Raw genomic sequence first — 12,474 nt, 5'->3', positions numbered from 1 at the left:
AAGGGGCTTATTTATGTAAATCAATTATACGCTTTAGGTCAAATAAAGTCGTTTGAAGAGATGGCCCATAAGTATGGGGGGGGGGGGCAAACAATCAGAAACATTGTTTTTTACAAATAAGTAACGCAGATCATAAACCAATAAAAGGAGAGATTGGAGATTTCAGGGATCCTATATATAAGAAAAGTTTAATTAGACTATTTCCTTATGCGAAGTTGCTGTCTGGGCATGCTGGGAGTTGTGGTTCTGCAGCAGTTGGGGGTTCACAGCTTGAAGACCACTGCTATAGAGGGTGCAAATGTATCTGAGCCCTGGAACTCAAATAATGGGAAATATGAGATGATCAAAATGGAGCCCCTGCGCTAATTACTTGGGTTCTGGGGTCTGTAAGGTCCATAGTAAAAACATCAGGTTCTGTCTATAGCAGATACTAAATCATGGCAGCTCTAAGAAACAAGCAGTCATTCTGACATGTCACATGTGATGTCATAGACAGCTGGAGTCCTGACATTCCACTGACAGCTGCCCGAGCCTTCAGTCTGTAGATTGTTCCAGTGAGATTAGTGAGATTAGTGAGATTAGTGTCTTCTTCTTCTACTTGTCTGAAATGGAGCTAAAAGGTTTGGGGTTCGTCCCCCTCCTGTTGGCGTTTTGGTGTGCGGCCTGGCTTGCCACCAGCTACATCATGACGGTCGTCCTCGGTCATGCCGCCTCACCACTGATGAGCATCAGGTAAGATAAACAAGCACATGATTCTTATTTCATGGGTTGGGAGTGAGGAAATATCCATAATAACATTGGTTTCTTTTCCTTCACAGTGACGTGGGAAATTTCTTTCCCGAAAGCATATTATTCAGAATTGGATTCATAGGGATGTCCATTGGCACTTTGGTACTAACCTTTCTTATTTATAAGTATATGGTTATGCATACTGAAGAGTTCAGGGGTCATCAGGTCCTGATCCAGAGGATCCTGCTGGCCATTGTGTGGGCCTCCTGTTTTTCCACAGCTGTTATGCATGTATTGTCCCCCGAAGAATATCCCAGGATACACTTTGTCAGCACGATAATTTCCATTACATGTGAAGCCTTATACTACCTTGGGCAGTCCATCCAGATGTATAAATTACCAGGAGCAAAAAAAGTCATCCACCATAGTAGATGCACCTGCTGTGGCCTGACTTTTGTCTGTGTAGTTTTCTATTTTGGATATGAAACATTAAAGGAATTATTCCATAATGATGAAGACTGGGACGAGATCCGTGAAATCCCCATCATAATCATCGAGTGGGTGATGCTTCTACTGATCCTGATAAACATCGTGACCTATTATTCCACCATGCAGAGGTTATTGTTGACCGTCTCCAGAAACAGCTGCACACTCTCTCTTAGAGTAAAAATTGATGACTTCGGGGTGTAGACCACCACGGGGGCCATCAAGTGGACTTCTGGGAGAGATACTGCACAGGACACAGAAAACATCTAAAGAAGAATAACTGGGGGACTACATATGGTGCCAGTAATCATGACACAATAATATGAGCTGGTGATATTACCTATACAAAAAAATACAAAAAAAATTTTGTAAAAAATATTGGTGTGTGAAGTGTAATACCTAGTTAGAAAAACAGAATCAAATTCATCATTATAACCCCCCTCTGCATTACCCTGTTTGTTCTAATTCGTCCACTCTCTGGCGTGCTCCATGTATAAGGGGTTTGGGATACCCTTTTTGTTTAAAGGGGTACTCCGGTGAAAACCTTTTTTCTTTTAAATCAACTGGCGGCAGAAAGTTAAACATATTTGTAAATTACTTCTATTAAAAAATCTTAATCCTTCCTGTACTTATTAGCTGCTGAATACTACAGAGGAAATTCTTTTCTTTTTGGAATGCTCTCTGATGACATCACGAGCACAGTTCTGTCTGCTGACATTATAATAATAATAATAACACTTTATTTATTGTTGTCCTTAGTGGGATTTGAACCCAAGTCCCCAGCACTGCAAAGCAGCAGTGCTAACCACTGAGCCACCATGCTGCCCTTAGCATACATCTGCTATGCATGGTTGCTAAAATGGACAGAGATGTCAGCAGAGAGCACTGTGCTCGTGATGTCATCAGTGTTCCAAAAAGAAAGGAATTTCCTCTGTAGCATTCAGCAGCTAATAAGTACTGGAAGGATTAAGATTTTTTAATAGAAGTAATTTACAAATATGTTTAACTTTCGGCCACCAGTTGATTTAAAAGAAAAAAGGTTTTCACCGGAGTACCCCTTTAAAACGATCCTCCAGGTTATCTAGTTGTAGGCATTTTTGTGTGGAAGAACAATTCCTTCGGATTCTTTTCATTTGACCGAATGGAATGTTCTTCTTCCATTATTTAAGATGGCAACTGTTAAAGTCGAGATAGCTGTTATAGATATTTAAATCCAGAAACTCACATTTTTTGGGGGACTGATGCAGCACTGCCTTTGGCAATCTCTGGCTCTGCCATAGCGCTTTTTTTGAGGGGGCGTGTCAGCTGCCCCTCCGTCTGGTGGTCAACACTAGTGTTGCTTGCAAATATTCGCAATGCGAATATTATTCGCGAATATCGCATATACATTCGAAATTACGAATATTGTTTTTTTTTTTTTTTCACAGTACACATCACAGTGATCACCCCTCTCTGCTTCCAGCTTGTGAGGTATAAAGAAGGCTCTAATACTACTGTGTGAGACTGGCGTACGAATTTTCGCACATGGGAAAATTAGCATATGCGAATTTCCGTTTATGCTAATTTTTCGCATATGGTAACTTCCGAATTTTCGTTTATGATAATTTTCGCATATGCGAAAATATAGCGTGATTATTACGAATATGCGAATTTAGCGAATATATGACGAATATTTGTCCATATATTCGCGAAATCTCGCGAATTCGAATATGGCCTATGCTGCTCAACACTAGTCTGGAAAGGGTGTCTCCACCACGCAGGGGCGGAGATTGGTGCAAGGCGCTATTCAGACGCGAAGCGTTTTGGATCTTGTGTCTGGATTCACGCTTCCCGTCCGGGCTAAACTATAGACATGATTTAACATATGTGTCCAAGCAATGAACAAAGTATTCAGCTCACCCTCAGCGGCCCCCACGCGCACGGACTGTGCAAGGCAAGCACCACATCAATAGAGAAAATAGGAATGTCCGGCGCAGATGGTCGTGCAAAGATGGTTGTTCTTTATTGGATAAAAGCCATAACAGGAGCAAAAGGAACGCGTTTCAGGTGCGTTAGCACCCTTAGTCGTACATGTACGACTAAGGGTGCTAACGCACCTGAAACGCGTTACTTTTGCTCCTGTTATGGGTTTTATCTAATAAAGAACAACCATCTTTGTACGACCATCAGCGCTGGACATTCCTATTTTCTCTAATGATTTAACATATATATATATATACTAGTTACTAATTTATGACATAGGGTTTCATCTATGTCACCATTCTGTTCTGCATTTTTTATTCGCATTTATAGATATGTTTTTCATATTCATATATTCTGTTCACCTCTGACCATTATTTGTTATCCATTCATGTGTTATTCTGCACCTGAGTATACCGCCTACCTGTGGGTGGAGTATCCTGACCTAGTGACGACACAGGATATTACGATATATAAGGAAGTTATGCTGTGACTTGTAGTTGCCATGACTAAGACTTACTGTTAAGTCGAAACGCGTCGGTGCGTTTGTGTCTTGCTTTTTCTATGTTTTTGCATTTTTTCGTGCACTGGATTTTAACACGTAAGGAATAAAGTTTGAGCTAAAACCTCGCGCTCCCGTATACCTTTCTATGCGCTCCCGTATGTAATTCATTTCAATGAGCCGGCCGGAGTGAAACGTTCGGTCCGGTCGACTCATTTTTGCCCTGTATGCGCTTTTACAACTGGACCTAAAACCGTGGTTTTGTAAATTACTTCTATAAAAAATCTTAATCCTTCCAGTACTTATTAGCTACAGAATACTACAATGAGCCGGCCGGAGCGAAACGTTCGGTCGGCTCTTTATTGCGCTGTATGCGCTTTTTCCCCGAACCTAAAACTGTGGTTGACCACAGTTTTAGGTTCGGAGAAAAAGCACATACAGCGCAATAAAGAGCCGACCGGACCGAACGTTTCACTTCGGCCGGCTCATTGAAATTAATTACATACGGGAGCGCAAGGTTTCAGCTCCCCCCTGCTGTATGCGGTCCCGTATTGGAGAAAATGTGATGTGAACCCAGCCTAAAATGAACAGAGATGTCAGCAGAGAGCACTGTGCTCGTGATGTCAGCAGAGAGCTCTGTGTTCCAAAAAGAAAATAATTTCCTATGTAGTATTCAGCAGCTAATAAGTACTGGAAGGATTAAGATTTTTTATAGAAGTAATTTACAAATCTGTTTAACTTTCTGGCACCAGTTGATTTAAAAAAAAATAAAAAATAAAAAAATAAAAAAGGTTTCCACCGGAGTACTCCTTTAAGGGGGGGGTTAAAAAAAAATACACACTTTAAATAAGAAAACGTATCAAAACTGCATGTTGTGTGAAATGACCTAAACCGGACTGAGATTATTAGACAAGCAGGTGATTAGACCAGCAGGTGGTCTCATTAGGAGAACTGCAGTGATCAGACTCCACCCCCTCTCTCTGAAAAGCTAGAGGATTCCTGGGAAAGGTAGGCAGCATTAGGAAATCATTTCAGTAATAGAATAGCAATCGGTATGGCTGAAAACACCCATGCCTGCCACTTTAGCAAAAAATAGGTAAGCACAAGTCATACACAAGAACCTTTACATTATTCTCTAATAAAAGTTTATTCTGCACAATATAAGGGGGTAAAAACAATTCCGGAGTTCTTCTTTAAACAAATGTCACGTTGAAGCATAGACGTCTGAAGCGTTGCGGCTCATTACCAATCCGGTCAAATGAGATTCAGACAAGTATCTAAAGAACGTTCCTACAAAGCCAATAAAGTCCATAAAACCCGGTGGAGTTTAGTGAGTCACCGAACTAGAAGCAGGATGGAAGAGGCTTAGAGGGTAAAGGCGACTACAACGGATCAGGGGATTTGCTGGGGATCTGGTGATAAATCTCAGAGCTTTCCTTCTGTTTGACTGTATTTCTGAAGTTTTTGGCTGGACAAAGTTCAGTGCAGCCAGCCATCAGTGCAGTGTTTCCCAACCAGGGTGCCTCCAGCTATTGCAAAACTACAACTCCCAGCATGCCCGGACAGCCTCCGGCTGTCCGGGCATGCTGGTAGTTGTAGTTTTGCAACAGCTGGAGGCACCTGGCTGTTGGGAAACACTGCGTCAGTGGGTTCTCATGCAGCTGTAGGGGCTGGTCAGTGATGGTGACATCACACAGGGGGCGGGGCTAGAGACGAGATCTAGCCGCACCTCATGATATCACAGATGATGATGCATCATCTTGTTAGAGGAGGGGTAAAGGGGGAGCTGCTGAGACAACACCACACTGACAATGAAAGGGCTACACAACTTCTTGTCAAGAGAGAGGGAGGATCCGGGGAGCTGCTAAGATAACACCACACTGACAATAAAAGGACTACACAACTTCCTGTCGGGAAGAGAGGGAGGGACTGCTGAGACAACATAACTCTGACAACGAAAGTGCTACACAACTTCCTGTCAGGAGAGAGGAAGGGGCCGGGGAGCTGCTGAGACAACACCACACTGACGATGAGAGGACTACACAACTTTCTGTCAGGAAAGAGGGAGGAACTACTGAGACTACATCACTCTGACAATGAAAGTGCTACACAACATGCTGTCAGGAGAAAGGGAGGAGCCGGGGAAATGCTGAGACAACACCACACTGATAATGAAAGGACTACACAACTTCCTGTCAGCAGAGAGGGAGGAACTACTGAGACAACATCACTCTGGCAATGAAAGTGCTACACAACTTCCTGTCAGGAGAGAGGAAGGGGCCGGGGAGCTGTTCAGACAACACCCCACTGACGATGAGAGGACTACACAACTTTCTGTCAAGAAAGAGGGAGGAACTACTGAGAATACATCACTCTGACAATGAAAGTGCTACACAACATGCTGTCAGGAGAAAGGGGGGAGCCAGGGAGCTGCTGAGACAACACCACACTGATAATGAGAGGGCTACACAACTTCCTGTCAGGAGAGAGGGAGGATCCGGGGAGCTCCTAAGATAACACCACACTGACAATAAAAGGACTACACAACTTGTGTCTGACGAGAGGGAGGAACTTCTGAGACAACATCACTCTGACAATGAAAGTGCTGCACAACATGCTGTCAGGAGAAAGGGAGGAGCCAAAGAGCTGCTGAGACAACACCACACTGATAATGAGAGGGCTACACAACTTCCTGTCAGGAGAGAGGGAGGAGCTGCTGAGACAACACCACACTGACAATGAGAGGACTACACAACTTCCTGTCAGGAGAGAGGGAGGATCCAGGAAGCTGCTGAGATAACACCACACTGACAATGAGAGGACTACACAACTTCCTGTCAGGGGAAGAATCTAGCAAAAAAAATAAAAACTGCTGAAGCCAGTGCAATGTATGATAACCTCTTGGGGTGATATTGGGGCCTTATTTAAATACAGTTTTCTGATAGTGGAATACCCCTTTAAGAGTCTTCCATGAGTTTTTGCCACCCAATAGCAAAGGTGATGGGACCAACTATGGCCGACACCTGTCTCTTCGAGGGCCCCTATATCAACAGCATGGGTGTCTTTGGAGGCCCATATGTGGTTGACATGTCTGAACAGTGCAGATGATTGGTTGTCCACTGAACATTTGAATGCCATAACTTTATGTAAACAATCCCACAGACAGGCCCAGGATACAAACAGATGTTCTCTACGCTTGTTTGCTTGGACGGTTCCTCTCTGTCACATGGAGGGAAGATTCTTTATTTAGCTCTGAGGATGCGGAAGCTTTTTCCTGTGTTTGGTTTGTGAGACGCTACATTGGGTTCTGTTACTCAGCGAGGACGTTCCCCGACATTTTAGGATTGCGTGTTATAAGTGGCCACCTGGGCATCGCCATCATTCATGCCGTAAATACATTTGTCATCTAAGAGCCCAATTATCCTGCGCTCAGGATCAGAAGACTGTAATAATATATACCACAAAGGGCCCCTGCAGGATCAGTATGTGGGCCCCTGCAGAATCAGTATGTGGGCCCCTGCAGGATCAGTATGTGGGCCCCTGCAGGATCAGTATGTGGGCCCCTGCAGGATCAGTATGTGGGCCCCTGCAGGATCAGTATGTGGGTCCCTGCAGGATCAGTATGTGGGCCCCTGCAGGATCAGTATGTGGGTCCCTGCAGGATCAGTATGTGGGCCCCTGCAGGATCAGTATGTGGGTCCCTGCAGGATCAGTATGTGGGCCCCTGCAGGATCAGTATGTGGGCCCCTGCAGGATCAGTATGTGGGCCCCTGCAGGATCAGTATGTGGGTCCCTACAGGATCAGTATGTGGGTCCCTGCAGGATCACTATGTGGGCCCCTGCAGGATCAGTATGTGGGCCCCTGCAGGATCAGTATGTGGGCCCCTGCAGGATCAGTATGTGGGCCCCTGCAGGATCAGTATGTGGGCCCCTGCAGGATCAGATGTGGGCCCCTGCAGGATAAGTGTGTGGGCCCCTGCAGGATCAGTATGTGGGTCCCTGCAGGATCAGTATGTGGGCCCCTGCAGGATCAGTATGTGGGCCCCTACAGGATCAGAATGTGGGCCCCTGCAGAATCAGTATGTGGGCCCCTGCAGGATCAGTATGTGGGCCCCTGCAGGATCAGTATGTGGGCCCCTGCAGGATAAGTATGTGGGCCCCTGCAGGATCAGTATGTGGGCCCCTGCAGGATCAGTATGTGGGCCCCTGCAGGATCAGTATGTGGGCCCCTGCAGAATCAGTATGTGGGCCCCTGCAGAATCAGTATGTGGGCCCCTGCAAGATCAGTATGTGGGCCCCTGCAGGATCAGTATGTGGGCCCCTGCAGGATCAGTATGTGGGTCCCTGCAGAATCAGTATGTGGGCCCCTGCAGGATCAGTATGTGGGTCCCTGCAGGATCAGTATGTGGGTCCCTGCAGGATCAGTATGTGGGCCCCTGCAGGATCAGTATGTGGGCCCCTGCAGGATCAGTATGTGGGCCCCTCCAGGATCAGTATGTGGGCCCCTGCAGGATCAGTATGTGGGCCCTGCAGGATCAGTATGTGGGTCCCTGCAGGATCAGTATGTGGGCCCCTGCAGGATCAGTATGTGGGCCCCTGCAGGATCAGTATGTGGGCCCCTGCAGAATTAGTATGTGGGCCCCTGCAGAATCAGTATGTGGGCCCCTGCAGGATCCGTATGTGGGCCCCTGCAGAATCAGTATGTGGGTCCCTGCAGGATCAGAATGTGGGCCCCTGCAGGATCAGTATGTGGACCCCTGCAGGATAAGTATGTGGGCCCCTGCAGGATCAGTATGCGGGCCCCTGCAGGATCAGTATGCGGGCCCCTGCAGGATCAGTATGCGGGCCCCTGCAGGATCAGTATGCGGGCCCCTGCAGGATCAGTATGCGGGCCCCTGCAGGATCAGTATGTGGGCCCCTGCAGAATCAGTATGTGGGCCCCTGCAGGATCAGTATGTGGGCCCCTGCAGGATCAGTATGTGGGCCCCTGCAGGATCAGTATGTGGGCCCCTGCAGAATCAGTATGTGGGCCCCTGCAGGATCAGTATGTGGGCCCCTGCAGAATCATTATGTGGGCCTCTGCAGGATCAGTATGTGGGCCCCTGCAGGATCAGTATGTGAGCCCCTGCAGGATCAGTATGTGGGCCCCTGCAGGATCAGTATGTGGGCCCCTACAGGATCAGAATGTGGGCCCCTGCAGAATCAGTATGTGGGCCCCTGCAGGATCAGTATGTGGGCCCCTGCAGGATCAGTATGTGGGCCCCTGCAGGATCAGTATGTGGGCCCCTGCAGGATCAGTATGTGGGCCCCTGCAGGATCAGTATGTGGGCCCCTGCAGAATCAGTATGTGGGCCCCTGCAGAATCAGTATGTGGGCCCCTGCAGGATCAGTATGTGGGTCCCTGCAGGATAAGTATGTGGGCCCCTGCAGGATCAGTATGTGGGCCCCTGCAGGATCAGTATGTTGGCCCCTGCAGAATCAGTATGTGGGCCCCTGCAGAATCAGTATGTGGGCCCCTGCAGGATCCATATGTGGGCCCCTGCAGAATCAGTATGTGGGTCCCTGCAGGATCAGAATGTGGGCCCCTGCAGGATCAGTATGTGGGCCCCTGCAGGATAAGTATGTGGGCCCCTGCAGGATCAGTATTTGGGCCCCTGCAGGATCAGTATGCGGGCCCCTGCAGGATCAGTATGCGGGCCCCTGCAGGATCAGTATGTGGGCCCCTGCAGGATCAGTATGTGGGCCCCTGCAGAATCAGTATGTGGGCCCCTGCAGGATCAGTATGTGGGCCCCTGCAGGATCAGTATGTGGGCCCCTGCAGGATCAGTATGTGGGCCCCTGCAGGATCAGTGTGTGGGCCCCTGCAGGATCAGTATGTGGGCCCCTCAGCAGAATCAGTATGTGGGTCCCTGCAGGATCAGTATGTGGGCCCCTGCAGAATCATTATGTGGGCCTCTGCAGGATCAGTATGTGGGCCCCTGCAGAATCAGTATGTGGGCCCCTGCAGGATCAGTATGTGGGCCCCTGCAGGATCAGTATGTGGGCCCATGCAAGATCAGTATGTGGGCCCCTGCAGGATCAGTATGTGGGCCCCTGCAGGATCAGTATGTGGGCCCCTGCAGGATCAGTATGTGGGCCCCTGCAGGATCAGTATGTGGGCCCCTGCAGGATCAGTATGTGGGGCCCTGCAGGATCAGTATGTGGGCCCCTGCAGGATCAGTATGTGGGCCCCTGCAGGATCAGTATGTGGGCCCCTCAGCAGATCCAGCAGCATGACTCCCCAGCAAAACCCAATATAGGGAACAATAAATGGGGCTGCACTCTTCACGCTCACGGCTGTGTCTCCATCTACAGAGGCCTGTAAGGAAAATCATTATTAGAGGAACAACTCTTTTTTACAAGGAAGGAAAAGGGAAAGCTAGTGTCTCCATATTATAGTGTCTCCATATTATAGTGTCTCCATATTATAGTGTCTCCATATTATAGTGTCTCCATATTATAGCGTCCTCATATTATAGTGTCTCCATATTATAGTGTCCTCATATTATAGTGTCCTCATATTATAGTGTCTCCATATTATAGTGTCTCCATATTATAGTGTCTCCATATTATAGTGTCTCCATATTATAGTGTCTCCATATTATAGTGTCTCCATATTATAGTGTCTCCATATTATAGTGTCTCCATATTATAGTGTCTCCATATTATAGTGTCTCCATATTATAGCGTCCTCATATTATAGTGTCTCCATATTATAGTGTCTCCATATTATAGTGTCTCCATATTATAGTGTCCTCATATTATAGTGTCTCCATATTATAGTGTCTCCATATTATAGTGTCCTCATATTATAGTGTCCCCGTATTGTAGTGTCTCCATATTATAGTGTCTCCATATTGTAGTGTCTCCATATTGTAGTGTCTCCATATTATAGCGTCCTCATATTATAGTGTCTCCATATTATAGTGTCCTCATATTATAGTGTCTCCATATTATAGTGTCCTCATATTATAGTGTCTCCATATTATAGTGTCCTCATATTATAGTGTCTCCATATTATAGTGTCTCCATATTATAGTGTCTCCATATTATAGTGTCTCCATATTATAGCGTCCTCATATTATAGTGTCCCCGTATTGTAGTGTCTCCATATTATAGTGTCTCCATATTATAGTGTCTCCATATTATAGTGTCTCCATATTATAGTGTCCTCATACTGTAGTGTCCCCGTATTGTAGTGTCCCCGTATTGTAGTGTCTCCATATTATAGTGTCCTCATACTGTAGTGTCCCCGTATTGTAGTGTCCCCGTATTGTAGTGTCTCCATATTATAGTGTCCTCATACTGTAGTGTCCCCGTATTGTAGTGTCCCCGTATTGTAGTGTCTCCATATTATAGTGTCCTCATATTGTAGTGTCCCCGTATTGTAGTGTCTCCATATTATAGTGTCCTCATACTGTAGTGTCCCCGTATTGTAGTGTCTCCATATTATAGTGTCCTCATACTGTAGTGTCCCTGTATTGTAGTGTCCCCGTATTGTAGTGTCTCCGTATTGTAGTGTCTCTGTATTGTAGTGTCCCTGTATTGTAGTGTCTCCGTATTGTAGTGTCCCCGTATTGTAGTGTCTCCATATTATAGTGTCCTCATACTGTAGTGTTCCCGTATTGTAGTGTCCCCGTATTGTAGTGTCTCCATATTATAGTGTCCTCATACTGTAGTGTCCCCGTATTGTAGTGTCCCCGTATTGTAGTATCTCCATATTATAGTGTCCTCATATTGTAGTGTCCCCGTATTGTAGTGTCCCCGTATTGTAGTGTCTCCATATTATAGTGTCCTCATACTGTAGTGTCCCCGTATTGTAGTTTCCCCGTATTGTAGTGTCTCCATATTATAGTGTCCTCATATTGTAGTGTCCCCGTATTGTAGTGTCTCCATATTATAGTGTCCTCATACTGTAGTGTCCCCGTATTGTAGTGTCCCCGTATTGTAGTGTCTCCGTATTGTAGTGTCTCCGTATTGTAGTGTCCCTGTATTGTAGTGTCTCCGTATTGTAGTGTCTCCGTATTGTAGTGTCCCCGTATTGTAGTGTCTCCGTATTGTAGTGTCCCTGTATTGTAGTGTCTCCGTATTGTAGTGTCTCCATATTATAGTGTCCCTGTATTGTAGTGTCCCTGTATTGTAGTGTCCCCGTATTGTAGTGTCCCCGTATTGTAGTGTCTCCGTATTGTAGTGTCCCCGTATTGTAGTGTCCCTGTATTGTAGTGTCCCCGTATTGTAGTGTCCCCGTATTGTAGTGTCTCCATATTGTAGTGTCCCCATATTGTAGTGTCCCCGTATTGTAGTGTCCCCGTATTGTAGTGTCCCCGTATTGTAGTGTCCTCGTATTGTAGTGCCCCCGTATTGTAGTGTCCCCGTATTGTAGTGTCTCCGTATTGTAGTGTCCCCGTATTGTAGTGTCCCCGTATTGTAATGTCCCCGTATTGCAGTGTCCCCGTATTGTAGTGTCCCCGTATTATAGTGTCCCCGTATTGCAGTGTCTCCGTATTGTAGTGTCCCCGTATTATAGAGTCCCCATATTATAGTGTCCCCATATTATAGTGTCCCGTATTGCAGTGTCCCTGTATTGTAGTGTCCCCGTATTGTAGTGTCCTTGTATTGTAGTGTCTCCGTATTGTAGTGTCCCCGTATTGTAGAGTCCCCATATTATAGTGTCCCTGTATTGTAGTGTCCCCGTATTGTAGCGTCCCCGTATTGTAGTGTCCCCGTATTGTAGTGTCCCTGTATTGTAGTGTCCCCGT

General features: G+C 46.4%; 1 protein-coding gene across 1 annotated transcript; it reads left to right on the top strand.

Moving 5' to 3' along the window:
• Window positions 1-569: 569 nt before the first annotated feature.
• On the top strand, window positions 570-1,549 carry LOC130360505 (uncharacterized). Its single transcript, XM_056563005.1, has 2 exons — window positions 570-732; window positions 819-1,549. Exons 1-2 carry the CDS (start codon window positions 608-610, stop codon window positions 1,417-1,419), a joined length of 726 nt encoding a protein of 241 aa, XP_056418980.1. The 5' UTR covers window positions 570-607; the 3' UTR covers window positions 1,420-1,549.
• Window positions 1,550-12,474: the final 10,925 nt, after the last annotated feature.

The sequence above is a fragment of the Hyla sarda genome, chromosome 3 (assembly GCF_029499605.1).
Source record: "Hyla sarda isolate aHylSar1 chromosome 3, aHylSar1.hap1, whole genome shotgun sequence".
In the NCBI taxonomy this organism is placed as follows: domain Eukaryota; kingdom Metazoa; phylum Chordata; class Amphibia; order Anura; family Hylidae; genus Hyla; species Hyla sarda.
This window is presented reverse-complemented; position numbering and strand designations above follow the sequence as displayed.